Source organism: Gymnoscopelus microlampas (genome assembly GCF_963454915.1).
Source record: "Gymnoscopelus microlampas genome assembly, chromosome: 21".
Classification (NCBI taxonomy): Eukaryota; Metazoa; Chordata; class Actinopteri; order Myctophiformes; family Myctophidae; genus Gymnoscopelus; species Gymnoscopelus microlampas.
The window spans coordinates 2,870,417-2,896,846 of record NC_139958.1 but is presented as its reverse complement, the minus strand read 5'-3'; the positions used below and the strand labels follow the sequence as shown (position 1 = coordinate 2,896,846).

Genomic DNA, 26,430 nt, shown 5'->3' with positions numbered 1-26,430 from the left:
GGACATGCATGCTTGAGATTTAAAAAAAAAATTAATTTGTAGTTTTGGAGATATTTAACTTTAAGCGCCCCATGCATTGTCGATGCGGCAATGGACATTTAAAGGCAGGCTTACAACTACGTACTTACGCCTAGTAACGTCATTCATACTTTCAAATGTTCATCTTACTGTGGACATGTTGGCCTCAAAAGGAATCTTTGAAATGTTGCATAGTTTTAGAATTGTACTCCTTTAAAAGTTCAGAGATTTATAATGGAGGCGGATGGAAGGTTTAGGGACCTCAAAAAAACACTTTCACCTAGAAACTCCATTCACAGTACAAAAATTCCCCCTTACTGTGGACATGCATCCTTGAGATGTTTTACTTTGAAATGATTTGTAGTTTTTGAAATATTTAACTTTAAGCGCCCCATACATTGTCTATGGCAATGGATATTTAAAGGGAAAAGGGTACAAAATTTAGCAGGCTAAGTTAACAGAAAGAGTCAGAACCTCTGTGGTGCAGTGGTATACATACAGGACTTGCAACCAGAAGGTAACCGGTTCAAATCCAACCAGGACAGGTTTCCAACCAATACCTTACTCTTGCACTTTTATCTGATCTTTCACTGAAGAGCGTGTAAGAGACCATAGAAAGTATGTAGCATGGTAGAGCGGTGGTTAGGATTCAGGCCTTGCATACTGAAGGTCCTGAGTTCAGATCCCGCAAGGACATCTTTCTAACTTTTACCTGGGGCTTTTACCTTTATATAATCTTTCAGAAAATACCACAAAAGTCAACAGTACAGGTAAGGACCTCTGTGGTGCAGTGGTTTAGAAACAAGACTTGCAACCGGAAAGTTCCCGGCTCAAATCCAACTGGTGCACTTTTTTTTTTCTTTCCCAAGACTCAAGACCCAAAAGAGTCACGAGTCGAACAATTCCTCCCGCGGAGACATCGAATTTCTCTTTTGGGCTTTGAGTCCCAAGACTCAAGGCCAAAAAGAGAAATTGTATGTCTCCGCGGGAGTAATTTAAAGGCAGGCCTACAACTACATACTTACGCCTAGTAACCTCATTCATACTTTAAAATGTTCATCTTACTGTGGACATGTTTGCCTGAAAAGGAATCTTTGAAATGTTGCATAGTTTTAGAATTGTACTCCTTTAAAAGTTCAGAGATTTATAATGGAGGCGGATGGAAGGTTTAGGGACCTCAAAAAAACACTTTCACCTAGAAACTCCATTCACAGTTCAAAAAATCCACCTTACTGTGGACATGCATGCTTGAGATTTAAAAAAAAAAAAGTGTAGTTTTGGAGATATTTAACTTTAAGCGCCCCATGCATTGTCGATGCGGCAATGGACATTTAAAGGCAGGCTTACAACTACGTACTTACGCCTAGTAACGTCATTCATACTTTAAAATGTTCATCTTACTGTGGACATGTTTGCCTGAAAAGGAATCTTTGAAATGTTGCATAGTTTTAGAATTGTACTCCTTTAAAAGTTCAGAGATTTATAATGGAGGCGGATGGAAGGTTTTGGGACCTCAAAAAAACACTTTCACCTAGAAACTCCATTCACAGTACAAAAATTCCCCCTTACTGTGGACATGCATCCTTGAGATGTTTTACTTTGAAATGATTTGTAGTTTTTGAAATATTTAACTTTAAGCGCCCCATACATTGTCTATGGCAATGGATATTTAAAGGGAAAAGGGTACAAAATTGAGAGGGCTATGTTAACAGAAAGAGTCAGAACCTCTGTGGTGCAGTGGTTTACATACAGGACTTGCAACCAGAAGGTTACCGGTTCAAATCCAATCAGGACAGGTTTCCAACCAATACCTTACTCTTGCACTTTTATCTGATCTTTCACTGAAGACCGTGTAAGAGACCATAGAAAGTATGTAGCATGGTAGAGCGGTGGTTAGGATTCAGGCCTTGCATACTGAAGGTCCTGAGTTCAGATCCCGCAAGGACATCTTTCTAACTTTTACCTGGGGCTTTTACCTTTATATAATCTTTCAGAAAATACCACAAAAGTCAATAGTACAGGTAAGGACCTCTGTGGTGCAGTGGTTTAGAAACAAGACTTGCAACTGGAAAGTTCCCGGTTCAAATCCAACTGGTGCACTTTTTTTTTTCTTTCCCAAGACTCAAGACCCAAAAGAGTCACGAGTCGAACAATTCCTCCCGCGGAGACATCGAATTTCTCTTTTGGGCTTTGAGTCCCAAGACTCAAGGCCAAAAAGAGAAATTGTATGTCTCCGCGGGAGTAATTTAAAGGCAGGCCTACAACTACATACTTACGCCTAGTAACCTCATTCATACTTTAAAATGTTCATCTTACTGTGGACATGTTTGCCTGAAAAGGAATCTTTGAAATGTTGCATAGTTTTAGAATTGTACTCCTTTAAAAGTTCAGAGATTTATAATGGAGGCGGATGGAAGGTTTAGGGACCTCAAAAAAACACTTTCACCTAGAAACTCCATTCACAGTTCAAAAAATCCACCTTACTGTGGACATGCATGCTTGAGATTTTTTTTTTTTTATAATTTGTAGTTTTGGAGATATTTAACTTTAAGCGCCCCATGCATTGTCGATGCGGCAATGGACATTTAAAGGCAGGCTTACAACTACGTACTTACACCTAGTAACGTCATTCATACTTTAAAATGTTCATCTTACTGTGGACATGTTTGCCTCAAAAGGAATCTTTGAAATGTTGCATAGTTTTAGAATTGTACTCCTTTAAAAGTTCAGAGATTTATAATGGAGGCGGATGGAAGGTTTTGGGACCTCAAAGAAACACTTTCACCTAGAAACTCCATTCACAGTACAAAAATTCCCCCTTACTGTGGACATGCATCCTTGAGATGTTTTACTTTGAAATGATTTGTAGTTTTTGAAATATTTAACTTTAAGCGCCCCATACATTGTCTATGGCAATGGATATTTAAAGGGAAAAGGGTACAAAGTTTAGCAGGCTAAGTTAACAGAAAGAGCCAGAACCTCTGTGGTGCAATGGTTTAGATACAGGACTTGCAACCAGAAGGTTACCGGTTCAAATCCAACCAGGACAGGTTTCCAACCAATACCTTACTCTTGCACCTTTATCTGATCTTTCACTGAAGAGCGTGTAAGAGACCATAGAAAGTATGTAGCATGGTAGAGCGGTGGTTAGGATTCAGGCCTTGCATACTGAAGGTCCTGAGTTCAAACCCTGCAAGGACATCTTTCTAACTTTTACCTGGGGCTTTTACCTTTATATAATCTTTCAACAAATACCACAAAAGTCAACAGTACAGGTAAGGACCTCTGTGGTGCAGTGGTTTAGAAACAGGACTTGCAACCGGAAAGTTCTCGGCTCAAATCCAACTGGTGCACTTTTTTTTTTTCTTTCCCAAGACTCAAGACCCAAAAGAGTCACGAGTCGAACAATTCCTCCCGTGGAGACATCGAATTTCTCTTTTGGGCTTTGAGTCCCAAGACTCAAGGCCAAAAAGAGAAATTGTATGTCTCCGCGGGAGTAATTTAAAGGCAGGCCTACAACTACATACTTACGCCTAGTAACCTCATTCATACTTTAAAATGTTCATCCTACTGTGGACATGTTTGCCTGAAAAGGAATCTTTGAAATGTTTTATAGTTTTAGAACTGTACTCCTTTAAAAGTTCAGAGATTTATAATGGAGGCGGATGGAAGGTTTAGGGACCTCAAAAAAACACTTTCACCTAGAAACTCCATTCACAGTTCAAAAAATCCACCTTACTGTGGACATGCATGCTTGAGATTTTTTTATTTTTTATAATTTGTCGTTTTGGAGATATTTAACTTTAAGCGTCCCATGCATTGTCGATGCGGCAATGGACATTTAAAGGCAGGCTTACAACTACGTACTTACGCCTAGTAACGTCATTCATACTTTAAAATGTTCATCTTACTGTGGACATGTTTGCCTGAAAAGGAATCTTTGAAATGTTGCATAGTTTTAGAATTGTACTCCTTTAAAAGTTCAGAGATTTATAATGGAGGCGGATGGAAGGTTTTGGGACCTCAAAAAAACACTTTCACCTAGAAACTCCATTCACAGTACAAAAATTCCCCCTTACTGTGGACATGCATCCTTGAGATGTTTTACTTTGAAATGATTTGTAGTTTTTGAAATATTTAACTTTAAGCGCCCCATACATTGTCTATGGCAATGGATATTTAAAGGGAAAAGGGTACAAAATTGAGCAGGCTAAGTTAACAGAAAGAGTCAGAACCTCTGTGGTGCAGTGGTTTACATACAGGACTTGCAACCAGAAGGTTACCGGTTCAAATCCAACCAGGACAGGTTTCCAACCAATACCTTACTCTTGCACTTTTATCTGATCTTTCACTGAAGAGCGTGTAAGAGACCATAGAAAGTATGTAGCATGGTAGAGCGGTGGTTAGGATTCAGGCCTTGCATACTGAAGGTCCTGAGTTCAGATCCCGCAAGGACATCTTTCTAACTTTTACCTGGGGCTTTTACCTTTATATAATCTTTCAGAATATACCACAAAAGTCAACAGTACAGGTAAGGACCTCTGTGGTGCAGTGGTTTAGAAACAGGACTTGCAACCGGAAAGTTCCCGGTTCAAATCCAACTGGTGCACTTTTTTTTTTCTTTCCTAAGACTCAAGACCCAAAAGAGTCACGAGTCGAACAATTCCTCCCGCGGAGACATCGAATTTCTCTTTTGGGCTTTGAGTCCCAAGACTCAAGGCCAAAAAGAGAAATTGTATGTCTCCGCGGGAGTAATTTAAAGGCAGGCCTACAACTACATACTTACGCCTAGTAACCTCATTAATACTTTAAAATGTTCATCCTACTGTGGACATGTTTGCCTGAAAAGGAATCTTTGAAATGTTTTATAGTTTTAGAACTGTACTCCTTTAAAAGTTCAGAGATTTATAATGGAGGCGGATGGAAGGTTTAGGGACCTCAAAAAAACACTTTCACCTAGAAACTCCATTCACAGTTCAAAAAATCCACCTTACTGTGGACATGCATGCTTGAGATTTTTTTTTTTTTTATAATTTGTCGTTTTGGAGATATTTAACTTTAAGCGCCCCATGCATTGTCGATGCGGCAATGGACATTTAAAGGCAGGCTTACAACTACGTACTTACGCCTAGTAACGTCATTCATACTTTAAAATGTTCATCTTACTGTGGACATGTTTGCCTGAAAAGGAATCTTTGAAATGTTGCATAGTTTTAGAATTGTACTCCTTTAAAAGTTCAGAGATTTATAATGGAGGCGGATGGAAGGTTTTGGGACCTCAAAAAAACACTTTCACCTAGAAACTCCATTCACAGTACAAAAATTCCCCCTTACTGTGGACATGCATCCTTGAGATGTTTTACTTTGAAATGATTTGTAGTTTTTGAAATATTTAACTTTAAGCGCCCCATACATTGTCTATGGCAATGGATATTTAAAGGGAAAAGGGTACAAAATTGAGAGGGCTAAGTTAACAGAGAGAGTCAGAACCTCTGTGGTGCAGTGGTTTACATACAGGACTTGCAACCAGAAGGTTACCGGTTCAAATCCAATCAGGACAGGTTTCCAACCAATACCTTACTCTTGCACTTTTATCTGATCTTTCACTGAAGAGCGTGTAAGAGACCATAGAAAGTATGTAGCATGGTAGAGCGGTGGTTAGGATTCAGGCCTTGCATACTGAAGGTCCTGAGTTCAGATCCCGCAAGGACATCTTTCTAACTTTTACCTGGGGCTTTTACCTTTATATAATCTTTCAGAAAATACCACAAAAGTCAACAGTACAGTTAAGGACCTCTGTGGTGCAGTGGTTTAGAAACAGGACTTGCAACCGGAAAGTTCCCGGTTCAAATCCAACTAGTGCACTTTTTTTTTTCTTTCCCAAGACTCAAGACCCAAAAGAGTCACGAGTCGAACAATTCCTCCCGCGGAGACATCGAATTTCTCTTTTGGGCTTTGAGTCCCAAGACTCAAGGCCAAAAAGAGAAATTGTATGTCTCCGCGGGAGTAATTTAAAGGCAGGCCTACAACTACATACTTACGCCTAGTAACCTCATTCATACTTTAAAATGTTCATCTTACTGTGGACATGTTTGCCTGAAAAGGAATCTTTGAAATGTTTTATAGTTTTAGAACTGTACTCCTTTAAAAGTTCAGAGATTTATAATGGAGGCGGATGGAAGGTTTAGGGACCTCAAAAAAACACTTTCACCTAGAAACTCCATTCACAGTTCAAAAAATCCACCTTACTGTGGACATGCATGCTTGAGATTTTTTTATTTTTTATAATTTGTCGTTTTGGAGATATTTAACTTTAAGCGTCCCATGCATTGTCGATGCGGCAATGGACATTTAAAGGCAGGCTTACAACTACGTACTTACGCCTAGTAACGTCATTCATACTTTAAAATGTTCATCTTACTGTGGACATGTTTGCCTGAAAAGGAATCTTTGAAATGTTGCATAGTTTTAGAATTGTACTCCTTTAAAAGTTCAGAGATTTATAATGGAGGCGGATGGAAGGTTTTGGGACCTCAAAAAAACACTTTCACCTAGAAACTCCATTCACAGTACAAAAATTCCCCCTTACTGTGGACATGCATCCTTGAGATGTTTTACTTTGAAATGATTTGTAGTTTTTGAAATATTTAACTTTAAGCGCCCCATACATTGTCTATGGCAATGGATATTTAAAGGGAAAAGGGTACAAAATTGAGAGGGCTATGTTAACAGAAAGAGTCAGAACCTCTGTGGTGCAGTGGTTTACATACAGGACTTGCAACCAGAAGGTTACCGGTTCAAATCCAATCAGGACAGGTTTCCAACCAATACCTTACTCTTGCACTTTTATCTGATCTTTCACTGAAGACCGTGTAAGAGACCATAGAAAGTATGTAGCATGGTAGAGCGGTGGTTAGGATTCAGGCCTTGCATACTGAAGGTCCTGAGTTCAGATCCCGCAAGGACATCTTTCTAACTTTTACCTGGGGCTTTTACCTTTATATAATCTTTCAGAAAATACCACAAAAGTCAACAGTACAGTTAAGGACCTCTGTGGTGCAGTGGTTTAGAAACAGGACTTGCAACCGGAAAGTTCCCGGTTCAAATCCAACTAGTGCACTTTTTTTTTTCTTTCCCAAGACTCAAGACCCAAAAGAGTCACGAGTCGAACAATTCCTCCCGCGGAGACATCGAATTTCTCTTTTGGGCTTTGAGTCCCAAGACTCAAGGCCAAAAAGAGAAATTGTATGTCTCCGCGGGAGTAATTTAAAGGCAGGCCTACAACTACATACTTACGCCTAGTAACCTCATTCATACTTTAAAATGTTCATCTTACTGTGGACATGTTTGCCTGAAAAGGAATCTTTGAAATGTTGCATAGTTTTAGAATTGTACTCCTTTAAAAGTTCAGAGATTTATAATGGAGGCGGATGGAAGGTTTAGGGACCTCAAAAAAACACTTTCACCTAGAAACTCCATTCACAGTTCAAAAAATCCACCTTACTGTGGACATGCATGCTTGAGATTTAAAAAAAAAATTAATTTGTAGTTTTGGAGATATTTAACTTTAAGCGCCCCATGCATTGTCGATGCGGCAATGGACATTTAAAGGCAGGCTTACAACTACGTACTTACGCCTAGTAACGTCATTCATACTTTAAAATGTTCATCTTACTGTGGACATGTTTGCCTCAAAAGGAATCTTTGAAATGTTGCATAGTTTTAGAATTGTACTCCTTTAAAAGTTCAGAGATTTATAATGGAGGCGGATGGAAGGTTTTGGGACCTCAAAGAAACACTTTCACCTAGAAACTCCATTCACAGTACAAAAATTCCCCCTTACTGTGGACATGCATCCTTGAGATGTTTTACTTTGAAATGATTTGTAGTTTTTGAAATATTTAACTTTAAGCGCCCCATACATTGTCTATGGCAATGGATATTTAAAGGGAAAAGGGTACAAAGTTTAGCAGGCTAAGTTAACAGAAAGAGCCAGAACCTCTGTGGTGCAGTGGTTTAGATACAGGACTTGCAACCAGAAGGTTACCGGTTCAAATCCAACCAGGACAGGTTTCCAACCAATACCTTACTCTTGCACCTTTATCTGATCTTTCACTGAAGAGCGTGTAAGAGACCATAGAAAGTATGTAGCATGGTAGAGCGGTGGTTAGGATTCAGGCCTTGCATACTGAAGGTCCTGAGTTCAGATCCCGCAAGGACATCTTTCTAACTTTTACCTGGGGCTTTTACCTTTATATAATCTTTCAGAATATACCACAAAAGTCAACAGTACAGGTAAGGACCTCTGTGGTGCAGTGGTTTAGAAACAGGACTTGCAACCGGAAAGTTCCCGGTTCAAATCCAACTGGTGCACTTTTTTTTTTCTTTCCTAAGACTCAAGACCCAAAAGAGTCACGAGTCGAACAATTCCTCCCGCGGAGACATCGAATTTCTCTTTTGGGCTTTGAGTCCCAAGACTCAAGGCCAAAAAGAGAAATTGTATGTCTCCGCGGGAGTAATTTAAAGGCAGGCCTACAACTACATACTTACGCCTAGTAACCTCATTAATACTTTAAAATGTTCATCCTACTGTGGACATGTTTGCCTGAAAAGGAATCTTTGAAATGTTTTATAGTTTTAGAACTGTACTCCTTTAAAAGTTCAGAGATTTATAATGGAGGCGGATGGAAGGTTTAGGGACCTCAAAAAAACACTTTCACCTAGAAACTCCATTCACAGTTCAAAAAATCCACCTTACTGTGGACATGCATGCTTGAGATTTTTTTATTTTTTATAATTTGTCGTTTTGGAGATATTTAACTTTAAGCGCCCCATGCATTGTCGATGCGGCAATGGACATTTAAAGGCAGGCTTACAACTACGTACTTACGCCTAGTAACGTCATTCATACTTTAAAATGTTCATCTTACTGTGGACATGTTTGCCTGAAAAGGAATCTTTGAAATGTTGCATAGTTTTAGAATTGTACTCCTTTAAAAGTTCAGAGATTTATAATGGAGGCGGATGGAAGGTTTTGGGACCTCAAAAAAACACTTTCACCTAGAAACTCCATTCACAGTACAAAAATTCCCCCTTACTGTGGACATGCATCCTTGAGATGTTTTACTTTGAAATGATTTGTAGTTTTTGAAATATTTAACTTTAAGCGCCCCATACATTGTCTATGGCAATGGATATTTAAAGGGAAAAGGGTACAAAATTGAGAGGGCTATGTTAACAGAAAGAGTCAGAACCTCTGTGGTGCAGTGGTTTACATACAGGACTTGCAACCAGAAGGTTACCGGTTCAAATCCAATCAGGACAGGTTTCCAACCAATACCTTACTCTTGCACTTTTATCTGATCTTTCACTGAAGACCGTGTAAGAGACCATAGAAAGTATGTAGCATGGTAGAGCGGTGGTTAGGATTCAGGCCTTGCATACTGAAGGTCCTGAGTTCAGATCCCGCAAGGACATCTTTCTAACTTTTACCTGGGGCTTTTACCTTTATATAATCTTTCAGAAAATACCACAAAAGTCAACAGTACAGTTAAGGACCTCTGTGGTGCAGTGGTTTAGAAACAGGACTTGCAACCGGAAAGTTCCCGGTTCAAATCCAACTAGTGCACTTTTTTTTTTCTTTCCCAAGACTCAAGACCCAAAAGAGTCACGAGTCGAACAATTCCTCCCGCGGAGACATCGAATTTCTCTTTTGGGCTTTGAGTCCCAAGACTCAAGGCCAAAAAGAGAAATTGTATGTCTCCGCGGGAGTAATTTAAAGGCAGGCCTACAACTACATACTTACGCCTAGTAACCTCATTCATACTTTAAAATGTTCATCTTACTGTGGACATGTTTGCCTGAAAAGGAATCTTTGAAATGTTGCATAGTTTTAGAATTGTACTCCTTTAAAAGTTCAGAGATTTATAATGGAGGCGGATGGAAGGTTTAGGGACCTCAAAAAAACACTTTCACCTAGAAACTCCATTCACAGTTCAAAAAATCCACCTTACTGTGGACATGCATGCTTGAGATTTAAAAAAAAAATTAATTTGTAGTTTTGGAGATATTTAACTTTAAGCGCCCCATGCATTGTCGATGCGGCAATGGACATTTAAAGGCAGGCTTACAACTACGTACTTACGCCTAGTAACGTCATTCATACTTTAAAATGTTCATCTTACTGTGGACATGTTTGCCTCAAAAGGAATCTTTGAAATGTTGCATAGTTTTAGAATTGTACTCCTTTAAAAGTTCAGAGATTTATAATGGAGGCGGATGGAAGGTTTTGGGACCTCAAAGAAACACTTTCACCTAGAAACTCCATTCACAGTACAAAAATTCCCCCTTACTGTGGACATGCATCCTTGAGATGTTTTACTTTGAAATGATTTGTAGTTTTTGAAATATTTAACTTTAAGCGCCCCATACATTGTCTATGGCAATGGATATTTAAAGGGAAAAGGGTACAAAGTTTAGCAGGCTAAGTTAACAGAAAGAGCCAGAACCTCTGTGGTGCAGTGGTTTAGATACAGGACTTGCAACCAGAAGGTTACCGGTTCAAATCCAACCAGGACAGGTTTCCAACCAATACCTTACTCTTGCACCTTTATCTGATCTTTCACTGAAGAGCGTGTAAGAGACCATAGAAAGTATGTAGCATGGTAGAGTGGTGGTTAGGATTCAGGCCTTGCATACTGAAGGTCCTGAGTTCAAACCCTGCAAGGACATCTTTCTAACTTTTACCTGGGGCTTTTACCTTTATATAATCTTTCAACAAATACCACAAAAGTCAAAAGTACAGGTAAGGACCTCTGTGGTGCAGTGGTTTAGAAACAGGACTTGCAACCGGAAAGTTCTCGGTTCAAATCCAACTGGTGCACTTTTTTTTTTCTTTCCCAAGACTCAAGACCCAAAAGAGTCACGAGTCGAACAATTCCTCCCGTGGAGACATCGAATTTCTCTTTTGGGCTTTGAGTCCCAAGACTCAAGGCCAAAAAGAGAAATTGTATGTCTCCGCGGGAGTAATTTAAAGGCAGGCCTACAACTACATACTTACGCCTAGTAACCTCATTAATACTTTAAAATGTTCATCCTACTGTGGACATGTTTGCCTGAAAAGGAATCTTTGAAATGTTTTATAGTTTTAGAACTGTACTCCTTTAAAAGTTCAGAGATTTATAATGGAGGCGGATGGAAGGTTTAGGGACCTCAAAAAAACACTTTCACCTAGAAACTCCATTCACAGTTCAAAAAATCCACCTTACTGTGGACATGCATGCTTGAGATTTTTTTTTTTTTATAATTTGTCGTTTTGGAGATATTTAACTTTAAGCGCCCCATGCATTGTCGATGCGGCAATGGACATTTAAAGGCAGGCTTACAACTACGTACTTACGCCTAGTAACGTCATTCATACTTTAAAATGTTCATCTTACTGTGGACATGTTTGCCTGAAAATGAATCTTTGAAATGTTGCATAGTTTTAGAATTGTACTCCTTTAAAAGTTCAGAGATTTATAATGGAGGCGGATGGAAGGTTTTGGGACCTCAAAAAAACACTTTCACCTAGAAACTCCATTCACAGTTCAAAAAATCCACCTTACTGTGGACATGCATGCTTGAGATTTAAAAAAAAAAAAAGAATTTGTAGTTTTGGAGATATTTAACTTTAAGCGCCCCATACATTGTCAATGGCAATGGATATTTAAAGGGAAAAGGGTACACACTTTGCCAGGCTAAGTTAACAGAACAAGTCAGAACCTCTGTGGTGCAGTGGTTTAGATACAGGACTTGCAACCAGAAAGTTACCAATTCAAATCCAACCAGGACAGGTTTCCAACCAACACCTGACTCTTGCACTTTTATCTGATCTTTCACTGAAGAGCGTGTAAGAGACCATAGAAAGTATGCAGCATGGTGGAGCTGTGGTTAGGATTCAGGTCTTGCATACTGAAGGTCCTGAGTTCAAATCCCGCAAGGACATCTTTCTAACTTTTACCTGGGGCGTTTACCTTTATATAATCTTTGAGAAAATTCCACGCAAGTCAACAGAACAGGTAAGGACCTCTGTGGTGCAGTGGTTTAGAAACAGGACTTGCAACCAGAAGGTTCCAGGTTAAAATCCAACTGGCGCACCTTTTTTTTTCTTTCCCAAGACTCAAGACCCAAAAGATTCTTGAGTCGAACCAATTACTCCCGCGGAGACATCAAATTTCTCTTTTTGGCCTTGAGTCTTGGGACTCAAGGCCCAAAAGAGAAATTTGATGTCTCCGCGGGAGTAATTGGTTCGACTCAAGACCCAAAAGGTGGTGAACTGACTGTAAAGATTCAAAATGTCATATATAGAATAGAAGCCCCATTCAAACTTTAAAATGTTCATCCTATTATGGACATTTTTGCCTGAAAAGGGATCTTTTTGATGTTTCATTGTTTTAGAATAGTACTCCTTTAAAAGTTCAGAGATTTAACTTTCGTTTTCACCTTAGCCACTCGAAACCTAGCATCCCTTTTCTTTAGCCAAAAATAGCAGATCTACAAGCTCACAGCGCCTCGCGCTAAGAGGCGTTGTGGGCTTGTAGATCGGCTATTTTTGGCAAAGAGGTATAGGTGTAGAGGGAAAAAAGAGCAGACCAGTAAACAAAAAAAAAAGTACAATTTACTTGAGCACCTGCCCCTCAAAATGTCTGTGCACGTCACTGCACCAATGCCAACACAATAAGAAGGGCACAGCAGGGAATCGAACCCCAATCCCAGTAAAACCAGGAGCTCCATGCCTGCGCCTTTGTTTTGTTTTGTGTTTTGTGTTTTTTTTTTAACGCGATCGACGCGGCGCAAATGAAACGCGACGCAAAAGGAGTAAAAACATAGTTCTTACCTTGAACACCAATCTTCACTGCATAGAAGCAGCTCTTCACTGAACAAGCAGCATAGAGATCCTACCTTATGTCTTCTTCTGGTGACTTCTTCTTTCACTTCATATCCTGAAAAGACAGAAGAAAGGTGTTCAGTTGTGTATGCCTACATGACCATGTAGTCGACCACATCGAGGAAAACATCTATGGGCCCTTGTGGTTGTAGCTTTGCCAGCCCCACCCACACTTCTAATTACCAGTGGTGGAAAAATAACTAAAATGTTTTACTTAAGTAAAAGTATCAATTCTGCAATAAAGAAATACTCTTTTATAAGCCAGTCTGGAACTCAAAATGTACTTTAGTAAAAGCACAAGTGTATTGGCATCAAAATGTACTTAAAGTACCAGACGTTAAAGTACTCATTATGCAGAATATCCCATTTCAGTTTTCAAATGTATAAAAATCTTTAGAAAATAGCTGATCTACAAACATTTATGGGCCATTGTGGATGTAGCTTTGTCACCCCTCCCCCCAAACCAAATGGACCCATACAGGTCTAACTCTTGAGAGTGTACACATTGTAACCAAATGGACCCTTACCGTCCAACTCTGAGAGTGTACACATTGTAACCAAATGGACCCTTACCGTCCAACTCTGAGAGTGTACACATTGTAACCAAATGGTTCCTTTTAGACCCGTGCACTGGTCTAAAAGGAACCAAATGTACCCTAACAGGTGCATTTGGTTCCAGTTACACTGTCAGAGTTGAAATGTAAAAGTTTAAGAGCCATTGGTTTAGATGACACTATGAGCCATTGGAACAGAGTGTAGATTGAAAGACTTTCCTTAACTCTGTTATAAAATATAAAGCCTCATTGTGTCCATTCCAATGTCATTAATTCACAGACTAGTTACCCAAACTGAATTCTTTTAAACAAAGCTGTTAAATGTTGGTGGTTTATAATAATGTTTAATTACCTGCTTGCAAGTGTGGAGAGCTGCTGGAGTTCCATCTGAACTGAACCAAACCGAGAACTGGAGTCTCACACCTGAGCTCTATTTATACCTAATTAATCACTGCTCACCACGCCTAGAGCCCACATACGCACGCACGCACGCACGCACGCACGCACGCACGCACGCACGCACACACACACACACACACACACACACACACACACACACACACACACACACCCACCAGTTATCAGACATCAGTTTTATGTCTGTTTACATTTAGAATGTGCAGTTTGTCTCCATCACTGAAAATCACAGACAGTCACTGTACTTTAGTACATTTTCTAAACGTATGACTCTGAGTATAGTATAGTCTGACTTAAAAAATAATAACATTATCAGTGTAGTCTGACTTTTAATTTTTTTGTCTGTCTACATTTTTTTTTTACAACTTACATTTTGTAAAACTTGACTCTGACTTAGTCTGCCCTTTTTTTCCTCTCCTTTTTTCCCCACAATTTATTATAGTTTGCCTTGATCAACAGATTAATGAGACAGCCGTAGGTGAATGGATAGCGTGACTGCCCAGTGAGCTGACGGTCACAGGTTCAAGACCCCACCACTGCAGTCCACCACAGTCTGTGGCTTCCCCTTTATGACCATCAGTGGTGGAAACAGTACTCATATTTCACTGTAAAGTATCAATACTGCAATGTGGAAATACTCTGTTATGACCTTAGCAATGATTAGGTCAGAAAATTCAGAAAATAGAGCTTTAACTTAAGGGAAATACCACTCATTTTCAACTTTGAACTATGTCTTTAATACACCTTAGAGCTGTTGTGTGGAAATAAGAAAAAAAAATACATCCACACAAAGACTTGTAGTTTAAATAAGAATAAACACTGATAGTTATAATCAATGCCTAAATATTAAGAAAAACGTATTCAACTTATACTATTAGGACAAAAATACAAATAAACTTTGTTTTTGTTTTTTGTTTAATAAAACAAAACACAAAGGACATGATAATGACCATATTTGCACATAGTATGGTGACAGATACAATACTCTCAGGGTCAGCCCACCTTTAATGAGACTGCTGTTATCTGCACATTATCTGCAAGCCTTTTGAAATCTAGTTGATAGTTAGTGATTGCCAGTCTGAGGCAGTCATTAAGATACATGTGAGTCAGTCATATACGAGTTCTAAAATTGGATTTTATTATTTTTTCATTCGTGAAAAGGCCATTTCAGTGGAGCCAAAGTAGGCATGCAGCTTAAGTGCACAAGACACAATCACGGGCTACTTCTCCCTGCTCACAAGTGACCAAAAGTCCCGGTTTCTATTTCTAGCTGCCCTCCAGTTGATAGTCAGTTAGTCATTTAAAACATCTCCATTTCAACCCCTGTAGTTAATGCAAACACATCCCACAATACTGAGGAAAGGGTTTGATACAAAACCCTTTCTATTCTTATTTAGAGAATAGGGAAGGGCGATGGCCATTTAAAAACATATTTAGAGCTGACCCAAGTATAGTTTGGAGCTTCGAAGCCTTGTTCGATGGCACAGGATTTTATAGTGATTTTATTTCACTATATTCTTCATTTTAATCAAAACAGCCAATCTACAAGCCCACAACGCTTTGCAGCTTGACATGTTGAGAGCTTGTAGATCTGCTCATCTTCAAAGCCATGTGATCAGTGTTACCAGATTTTGCGAGAGGAATAAGCAACCAGGTCTATGAAAACAAGCCCAAAAGAAGCGACTATAGGCCACATTCAAATCTATATACATCGACTGTTTGAACATAGCCGATCTACAAGCTCACAACCGCAAATTATGTATACATTCTTTTCTTTTGTCTCATTCTTTTGTTCCATTGCTGTCATGGCTGTACCTCTGTTGTAGAGCTACATGATTATGGCAAAACTTATAATCACTATGGGTCCATATTGAGATCAGTTATTTAAAACATACATTTATTTATTGTGTAGAATTATTTATGTACTATTGTGTAATAATAAAATACAATATGTCCCAAAACATCAGCATGCCATACAGTTGAATTATTGTAAATGGGTTGGCAAAAGGGCCTCTCTGTGTGGAGTTTGCATTTTCTCCCCGTGTCTCCTAGGGCATTGGTTCTCAAAGTGGGGTCCGGGGACCCCCTGGGGTCCTTGAGGGAGTTCCAGGGGGTCCCCAGCTAAAGGATAGATAGGAACCAAATGGACCCTTATGAGTCTGTACCTCTGCGAGTGTACAAATGGAACCAAATGGACCCTAACGGGTCCATTTGGTTCCATTTGTACGGGTCCATTTGGTTCCATTTGTACACTCTCAGAGAGTTTACAACATAACTTGGTGTCCTAGAGATAGAAATGCCATTAAATGGGGGTCCGTTTGCCTAATAATGCATGTCAAACTGGGGGGCCTTGAAATTAAAATGGTTGAGAATCACTGCTAGTAGCCATAAAAATCTTCTCTTATGGGGGTCATATCTGGAAAATGAGGGAAACATTGAAATATCTTTCAAATGGGGGTCCGCGGGCTAATAAGTGTCAATGTGGGGGTCCTTGAAATGAAAAAGTTTGAGAACCACTGTCTTAGGGTAGTTAATACCCTCACAAAAACATGCAGTAATCCTGGTCTCTATACTGCCTCCCCCTGGTCAGCCAGGGCACCTGATGGAGTGGAAAGGAACTGGTTGGAATAACGTGTTCCTTCCACGCGCTACGTCATACCGGGGAAACTCCCCCCTGTCAGGTGATAAGAAGCGGCCTGCTTGCTCCTCATGCATTGAAGGAGGCATGAGTTTCAGCTTGGGCTCTCCCTAGGTTGGCAGAGGGAGAGTAGCGCCCAGGATTACATAGGCAATTGGCACTGGGTGAAAAAATATGGGTTATTAAATCGTGGGATTTTTTTTTTGTGCAACATCTTTGAATATATATATTTTATTTTATACTTCTAAATTAAACATCTTGTTATGAAAATGTAGTCATATGGATGGAGGACATGTCAAACTATGAGAAACACATGTCATGTCATCTCAGCATGTTTTTATATTTGAATGAAGCACCTTTTTAGACACATTTCACCCCTTAAGTGTCAAGCCCTGTCACATTAATTTGTACATATGTTAGTTTCCTAATTCATTAATTTGATACAAATAAAATTTACTTATTCATCCCATCCTTCCTGATTGTATCGAACATGGTTTTATACTTCCATATTAAGAAATATAATCAACTTTTCAAATTATGTAGTGGATGGATAAGCACAACATAGCCACCAGGCACTCTCCCCTACAAACTACCTACATAGGATATTTTTACAAAAACATAGTGGACATATAAACACACCTTTATCTGCCAGAATAATTCATCAATATTTTCTCAAATTATCCATTGTATGTCATAATATCCTGTGTGACAGGACTGACAGTGTTGTGACAGGACTGACTTCATGGATTTCATTGATGTAGGACAAGTAATGTTTTGTGTTCTTTAATTCAGTCTTGGTAAGCATTACTATTTTAAATTATAATTAGAATCTTGTAATATTCGATTAACATCTAATTCAGTAGAACATGACTGGACAACTGCATAGTCCAAACATCATTTTAATTCAATAACATCATTATAGAACATTTCCATATAAAAACACCAGGTGGCACTGTGCTCAGGAGGTAGAGTAGTCGTCTTGGAATCGGAGGGTTCCCGTTTTGAACCCCAGGTTCGTGTCGAAGTGTCCTTGAGCAAGACACTGAACCTCTGACTGCTCCCGATGAGCAGGTTGGTGCCTTGCATGGTTTCCTTGTGAATGTGTGTTATTTTTTTCAAATGTATCTCTGGGAATCCAATTTGTACTGGAAAATCCTCAGTGTTCATTTAAATCTGACTGTGTACGAATGAAACATGGACCTCTGATGGTCCACAGACCTGATGTTGAGAAACAATGCTAATACACAACGCCAGTGTTGATTTTGAAAGCGAATTTTGATTTAATTTTAGTCATAGTCTTTTGAATAAAATTCATATTTTCGTTACCTGAAATGTTTTTGTTTTATTCTAGTTTTAGACGACTAAAATATCATCAACATTTTAGTCGACTAAATCTACAGTCCATTTAGTCGACTAAAGTTCATTTTTGGCTGCCATAGAAATGGCAGATTTTCACTTACAGTAGCTGCATGCCAAAAATAGCTGATCTACAAGCTCACAACGTGAGCTTGTAGGTCACGTTATTTTTTGGTCTGTGTAGTTCTACTGGATCTCTTCTCCACTAGTCCCTCCCAAACATTTAGTCTAGTTTTTATTTGTTAGTCATAGTTTTAGTCATCGTAACTTCGTTTTTATTTCGTTTTTGTTTAGTTTTCGTCAGTGAAAAAAGGTAGTCGACAGACATTTTTCGTCATAGTTTTAGTCGACGAAATCGACACTGCACAACGCACACAGTGCTAACATCATTGTTCCGAGGTTGCAGTATTGATGGCGTAGACCGACAAACACTTATTCTTCCCATTGTGGGCAACAACAGGTCCCAAAAGACACACACAGCATTGACGTCTCCTGATGTCACGACGCTGACGTCACGCTACTGACATCACGGTACTTGACGGGCTCACCTCTTCCCTGTGTCATGCGTGCCATACTGCTTTTCAACTCATTCGTGACTCTGTCTGTCGAGGGGGTGCATGTGTGTGACGTAGGGTGCAAGTCCTTAAAGTCCTTAAAGGCTAAGATTGTCACGCTCTTTCTTCATTCCGCATGCAATCTTTGTCGTTGTCTTAATCGTATACGTTTCTCGCTTTCGTGGTTTTGTTTGTTTTATCAGATAAGCATAGGAAATGAGTGGGCATCATTCCCACAGCATTGTCCAGATCGAAAGTGGCCCCTGGGTGCATGATTCGTACAAGCACAAAGAAAAGCACAAGGAACACAAGAAGCACAGGGACCACAAGAAAGGGAAGGAACGAAAGGAACGGGAGAAGTCTGGCAACCACAAGGACTTGTCTGGCAGAAAGCGCAGGGACAAGATAAAGCACAAGCACGGCAGCACGGACAAACACAAGCACAAAGACAGGAAGCTCCTTGATGGCAAGGTCAGGAAGGTAAAAGAGGACGGCTTCGCCAGTCCGCCGCGCGTGAAGTATGAGCCTGATAACGACACTGACCACATTAACCACCATACCATGCCTAAACACAAGCATACTCTGAAAAGAGAAGGGAACGACGACAATAGCTCTGATTTCAAGCCTAAGAAAATAAAGACTGAATATGATGAAAAGAAGGCCAGGAAAAGGACGCAAGACGACTACGACGATGGCGTCAAGCCCAAGAAGGCAAAAAAACTAAAAGGGGAAGACTCTGATGGAAAGAAGAAAGTGACCAAGGAGCCAGAGATGTACAAGTGGTGGAATGAGAAAAGGTACACAGATGGCACCAAGTGGAGGTTTCTGGAACACAAGGGACCAGTGTTCGCGCCAGAATACGAACCTCTTCCCAACAACGTCACATTTTCATACGATGAGGAGCCCATGAAGCTCAGCCCCGAAGCTGAGGAAGTGGCCACCTTCTACGCAAAAATGCTGGACCACGAATACATCACAAAGGATACCTTCAAAGAAAACTTCTTCAAAGACTGGCGGAGGGAAATGTCGGCAGAGGAAATGGCTAAAATCAAAGACCTGACAAAGTGTGACTTCAAGGAGATGAGCGGCTACTTCAAGGCTCAATCGGAGACCAGGAAGGCAATGTCGAGGGAGGAGAAACAGAAACTCAAAGAGGACAACGAGCGCCACCTGCAGGAGTATGGCTTCTGTAACATGGACAACCAGAAGGAGCGCATCGCTAACTTCCGCACCGAGCCGCCCGGTCTTTTCCGGGGCAGAGGGGATCACCCCAAGATGGGCATGCTGAAGCACAGAATCAAACCCGAGGACTGTATCATTAACTGCAGCGAAGACTCCAAGTGCCCCGAGCCTCCCCAGGGAAAACAGTGGAAGGAGGTTCGGCACGACAACAAAGTAACCTGGCTCGTGTCCTGGGCGGACAACATCAAAGGATCCATTAAGTACATCATGCTGAACCCCAGCTCCAGGGTCAAGGGGGAGAAAGACTGGCAGAAATTCGAGACGGCCCGCCAACTGAAGAAGTGCGTGGACCGCATCAGGGCCCAGTACCGCGACGACTGGAAGTCCAAGGAGATGAGAGTCCGACAGAGGGCCGTGGCGCTCTACTTCATCGACAGGCTCGCTCTGAGGGCCGGCAACGAGAAGGAAGAGGGGGAGACGGCGGACACGGTGGGCTGCTGCTCCCTCCGAGTGGAACACATTAGCCTCTACCCGGAGAAGGACGGAAAGGAGTACGTGGTAGAGTTTGACTTCCTTGGTAAAGACTGCATCCGCTACTACAACACGGTCCCCGTGGAAAAGAGGGTGTTCAAAAACCTCCAAAGGTTCATGGAGAACAAGCAGCCCGAAGACGACCTGTTTGACCGTCTGTCCACCAACATTCTGAACAAGCACCTCCAGGAGCTGATGAACGGTCTGACGGCCAAAGTGTTCCGTACCTACAACGCCTCCATCACCCTGCAGCAGCAGCTGAAGGAGCTCACCAGTCCCCGGGACAGCATTCCAGCCAGGGTCCTGTCTTACAACAGGGCCAACAGAATCGTGGCCCTCCTCTGCAACCATCAAAAGGCGGCGCCCAAGACCTTTGAAACGTCCATGCAGAACCTACAGAATAAAATCGACGTGAAGAAGGACCAGCTCTCCGGCGCCAAGAGAGAGGCGAAGAGGGCCAAGGCCGACGCCAAAGAACAGAGAGACGAAAAGTCCAGGAAAACCATGGAGACCAAGAAGAAGGCGGTCGAGAGGATAGAGGAGCAGCTGGCAAAGATGAAGGTGCAGGCCACCGACCGCGAGGAGAACAAGCAGATCGCTCTGAGCACGTCTAAGCTCAACTACCTGGATCCACGGATCTCCGTGGCCTGGTGTAAGAGCTTCAATGTTCCCATCGAGAAGATCTACAACAAATCCCAGCGGGACAAGTTTGCCTGTTTTATTGACATGGCAAAAGAAGACTTTGAATTCTAAAAACCCTTTATGAAATCCTTGGGAGCTTGCAGATCTGATGCTATTGCCACCGAAAGCTTTCACCCCAGAACACAAAGACTGGGGTTAAGGGTGCAACAGTTAATTGATTTCATCGATTTCCTTTTTCTTTTTTCGCTTCCATCTTTCTTTTGAATACAGTAACATAAATGGACCGTGAAGCCCAGTCGTCTGTGATGTATCTATGACCATATTTGGGTAATGTTTCAGCCTGATTCGACGGCTATTCACCACTTCCTCATATGGTCTGGCTTCTGAAAGAGTTTAAGCGATGACGTCATGAATTTACATTTCATTTCTCGACACAAATGTTTTTTTTTTTATGCCCGTTGAAGGGCTGGAGCCAGCCTATAATCTGTGGCCAAATTTGGACAATCTGAGCCCCATTGACTTCCATTGTATAATAAAGTAAAAGTTAAGAGATTTCAAAAAGTAAAGATGGGATTCTACGTTAGCCCAGTGTACACTGGCACTGGATCGGTCCAGTGGTTTGCCAGATTAGCTCTGGACAGTCCTATTGATAAAAAGTGACAAAAGGTAAAAGTATAGATCATATGTAAACAGTTCTTCTCCTTTAAAAAAAACAAAACAACTTTTAACATGCCATCCCTATTTTTTTGTTTATACAAATATCTATTAGAATGTTTTGCATCGGTTCATTACAATCAATATGGATGGCATCATCAGTCTTGCCCGATTATCGAGTTCCACATGGAGTCCAGGCTGGCCTAAAGTACTCTGATCACAAATATCTCTAGTTCCCCTCGTCCCATAGCCTGGAGTTCCCCTCGTCCCATAGCCTGGAGTGACTGTGGATCTGAGATCATGAATTCACATAAAACAGTGGTTTTCAACCTTTTTCATGTCAAGGACCCCCAAATGGACACTTATTAGCCTGCGGACCCCCCATAAGAGAAGATTTTTACAGCTCTAGTAGTGATTCTCAACCATTTTCATTTCAAGGACCCCCAGTTTGACATGCATTAGGGCTACGGACCCCCTATTTAATGGCATTTCTATCTCTGGGACCCTAATTCATATTATATAAAATCAATGTTAATTTAACTCTCTGATTTACGGGCACATAAGACCCTTATGATAAGGGTCCATTTGGTTCCTAGATATCTATCATTTAGCTGGGGACCCCCTGGAACCCCCTCAAGGACCACTGGTTGAGAACCCCTGACACAAAACAAGACGGGGCCACAGTTTCAGCCCGAATATGGAGTGGGGGAGGGCTCATATTGGCTTAACTATATGCCTGTTGGGAACGCATTCCTCTGTGCAATACCCATTATACCCATTGTCACCATCTGTCCGGCTGTGTGCCTTCTATGCCCATATATGGAGATCTCTGTATGTGTCTTTCTGTTTCCCTTTTATGCCCATATATGGAGGAGGTCCCAACCGCTGATCCGACCATATATGGGGTTTTGCTGATTTACCCAGGCCTATATTTGTTTGTGAGACCTGCCGATCCAACCAGGAGTAGTTCACCCCCAAAAATACGTATTTTCTTTCAATTACACACCACATGGAGCCTTGAATTCATGGATTTGTTTTTGTTTTTGTCGCATTCCTAAGCCAATAATTTGATGACCGGGTGTATTTCCGGTAGGAGACACAAAGAGTCTACTTTGTGTCTCCTACCGGATACATTAGCCGGTAGGAGATGGTAATCAAATTATTGGTTTAGGAATGTGACAAAAACTAAAAAATAATCCATGAATTCAAGGCTTCATGGGATGTGCAATTGATATAAAATAAGTACTTTTTTGGGTGAACTACTCCTTTAATGCCTCCCTCGGGTCCTCCACGATACACACGGCAAATTTGGAGTCGATCGGCCGAATGGTTCTCGAGAGATATGTGAAGGGCAAATACACACACACTTTTTTTTTCCCCTCAAAGATTGTTTTTTTTATATTCAACATTTACTGTCATTACAGATGGAGTCAGTTGTCTGTATTCTTTCACAGGCTATGAGCCAGGTATGGACTTATACTGGTCTGATTGGCAAAAATAAAATACAATGGTAATGCACAACTCAACAACAAAATTGGTGCTTAAAGGTAAGGTAAGTGATTTTCTTTGGTTAAATAGCTCTATTCTGATAATACTCATTGCCATGAGTGTTAGACCCCCAAAATTATATGTATTTGGCCGCGGACCCCCATCAAAATATTTTGTTCCAGGGACCCCCCAGAAGAAAAGATTTGAGTTAAAAATGTTCGCTTTAAATATATATATATTCAAAGATGTGCACACATTTTCACGATTTTTCAAAAATAGCAGATCTACAAGCTCGTAGCGCGGCACTCGGTGCCACGCTATGAGCTTGTATATCTGCTATTTTTGAATAGCCCAAAGTGTAAAATAATGCTTTTTAGCCCAAATCTAAAAATGAGACAGTTCCAGGTCTCAATGGGTTAAACAGAAAACGCATTTTCAAGTCGGAATACCAATTTTAACAATTTTACCAATCAGGATAAAATAACTCAGATTAACTACAGATTAAACTACAGATTAAAAGTGCTCCTCATGAGCATAGGTCTCCGCCAGGTCAGGAAGTTGTAATAGAGGTCGTGTTGCGTTTGTAACAATATACGTTTTATATGGCATTAAGGTTTCATACATTTCTATAGCATGCCGTATAATATATTGAGTAGCAGTTTATAGCAACTGACAATGACCTACAGTTGATGGTACTTGTAGTGTGTTGCAGGTAGAGTGTGAAGTGAGCGGTGCCATTTATGAGTTATTCATTTCTATGAGTTATTAATTTCATCATGTGTCTCGCTAGCCAATCACAGTAGGTCCAAGCGCCATGCAAATCGGTACACATATCTCTAATAGTCAGGCCAACGGTGCCGGAGATTAGGTGTTGACAGTACTCCTACAGATTTTGTCCAAGCGTCATGCAAATCGGTACACAGTATCTCAATGGTCAAGCCAATGGTGCCGGAGATTAGGTGTTCACAGACGGACGGACACACACACGGACACACGGACGGACGGACGGACGGACGGACGGACGGAGGGTAAAACATACTCTCCGCCAGGCCGAAGGCAAAACCTCAGGCCGAAGGCAAAACCTCAGCCAATCTTTCTCGCAACTTGCTATTTCTCTTGTTGTCTCCGCCAGGCCGGAGACAACAAGAGAAATGGCAAGTTGCGAGAAAGATTGGCTGAGATTCTGCAACCCAACCCTGAAAATGTATTATCTGTTTATCAAAGAGCTGGAGAGACATGGAGACTCCTGTTGCTGAAATAGGTGGTGCCATGGTTTTACTTTTTGTCTCCGCCAGGAGACTATGTTTTCGTTCTCGTCCTTCCGTGTGTCCACCAAGCTAACATTGGTCAAGCTTCACGTGACACCTGACAATATGTTGAAAGGGTGTGCTTTGATTGGCTAGCGAGACGCATGATGAAATAGAGACCTATAAATAGTTGTGTCACTTCAAAAGATCATTTATATCTTTTGAAGTGAGGTAAGACAGGATTAATCAGGAACAGTACTGGCGGAGACCTGTGCTCCGAGGAGCACATTTTCTGGTTTACGTTTTACTTTTGGTACTTTAAGTACATTTTGATACCAATACTCTTGGACTTTTACTCAAGTAAATTCTGAATTCCAAGCTTTCACTTGCAACAGAGTATTTCTACAGTGCAGTATTGATACTTTTACTTAAATAAGAAATGCGAGTACTTTTTCCACCACAGTTGATAGAACATATAAGTAATTGTTTGGACTACTCCTAATAAGGCTTGTTCGATCATACCGCGACGTTGCCGGAGAACTTTGAGCCAATCAGTGCTTAGACGTGACGCACCAAATTGGGAGAATCTGGGGATATAAATAAACGTGTCAGCGGGGCCACTGGCACTGGAGTTCTTCAATAAGTGATGTTTCGATGGTGTTCAACGACTTCCAACTTGACCACGAAGCCACCGACGCGGATGTAATGCCCACGAAGCAGCCACGGTCCAAGAAGGACATGTCCGGTCATTTCTTAAACGACCCCGTGCACGATGATGACACCGACGCGGCCACCGACGGACACGCCACGTCGTCGTCATCGGCGGCGGCGGCGGTGGTGAGGCACCGGGTCATCGAACCGCTGAGAAAGAGCAGGCCGCCGTTCCCATGGTTCGGCATGGACATCGGCGGCACGCTGGTGAAGCTGGTCTACTTCGAGCCGAAGGACATCACGGCGGAGGAGGAGGAGCAGGAGGAGGAGGAGGTGGAGAGCCTGAGGAGCATCCGCCGGTACCTGACCTCCAACACGGCCTACGGCAAGACGGGCATCAGGGACGTGCACCTGGAGCTGCAGGACCTGACCATGTGCGGCCGGACGGGGAACCTGCACTTCATCCGCTTCCCGACGCACGACCTTCCCGCCTTCCTCCAGATGGGTCGAGACAAACACTTCTCCGGCCTGCACACGACGCTCTGCGCCACCGGAGGCGGGGCGCACAAGTTTGAGTCCGACTTCCGCAAGATGGTCGACCTGCAGCTCCGTAAGTTGGACGAGCTGGACTGTCTGGTCAGAGGCGTGCTGTACATCGACTCGGTGATGTCCAGCCGCCTGTCGGAGTGCTTCTACTTCGAGACCCCGACGGACAAGGAGCGCTGCGTCCAGAGGCCCTTCTCGCTGGAGAACCCTTACCCTCTGCTGCTGGTCAACGTAGGGTCCGGGGTGAGCATCATCGCCGTGTACTCCGAGACCGACTACAAACGGATCACCGGGAGCAGCCTTGGCGGCGGGACCTTCCTGGGCCTGTGCAGCCTGCTGACCGGATGCTCCAGCTTCGAGGAGGCCCTGGAGATGGCCTCTCGGGGCGAGAGCAACCCCGTGGACAAGCTGGTGCGGGACATCTACGGCGGCGACTACGAGAGGTTCGGACTGCCGGGCTGGATCGTGGCCTCCAGCTTCGGCAACATGATGTTCAAGGACAAGCGGGAGTCGGTGTCCAAAGAGGACTTGGCCCGGGCCACGCTGGTCACCGTCACCAACAACATCGGCTCCATCTCCCGGATGTGTGCGCTCAACGAGAACATGGAGAGGGTGGTGTTTGTGGGCAACTTCCTCCGGGAGAACACCCTCTCCATGAAGATCCTGGCCTACTCCATGGACTACTGGTCCCAAGGCCAGCTCAAAGCGCTCTTCCTGAGGCACGAGGGCTACTTCGGAGCGGTGGGGGCTCTCCTGGAGCTACTCAGCTCCTCCGCGGAGCACAAGAATGAAGACACGAAGAACGAGACTTGATCTCTCAGGCTAAGGAGTTCCAAGTTCTTCCAACAACAGGATCTGTTTTTTTTTGGCGGGGGGGGGGGGGGGGGTCCGGTGACCAAGACGACCACAATCACAATCTTAGAGGAAGTTACAGACATCACCCCTCGCCTCGTCAACACAGGGGTGCGTGGATGTGGGGAAGCGATGCTTTTATTTTCTCCGCCAGGAGACTATGTTTTCACTT

General features: G+C 42.0%; 3 protein-coding genes across 3 annotated transcripts in view; all 3 read left to right on the top strand.

The window, feature by feature from the left end:
• Positions 1 to 26,430, top strand: part of LOC311037333 (uncharacterized protein) — a gene marked incomplete at both ends in the record, with an annotated part of 559,758 nt that overhangs the window by 164,831 nt on the left and 368,497 nt on the right. The window lies entirely within an intron of this gene.
• Positions 18,682 to 20,931, top strand: LOC311037059 (DNA topoisomerase I, mitochondrial-like; the record flags this gene model as incomplete). Its single annotated transcript, XM_084046123.1, has 1 exon — positions 18,682 to 20,931. The coding sequence occupies one exon, from the start codon at positions 18,682 to 18,684 to the stop codon at positions 20,929 to 20,931; it is 2,250 nt and encodes a 749-aa protein (XP_083902249.1).
• LOC311037209 (pantothenate kinase 3-like) lies at positions 24,864 to 26,219 on the top strand (the record flags this gene model as incomplete). Its single annotated transcript, XM_084046329.1, has 1 exon — positions 24,864 to 26,219. The coding sequence occupies one exon, from the start codon at positions 24,864 to 24,866 to the stop codon at positions 26,217 to 26,219; it is 1,356 nt and encodes a 451-aa protein (XP_083902455.1).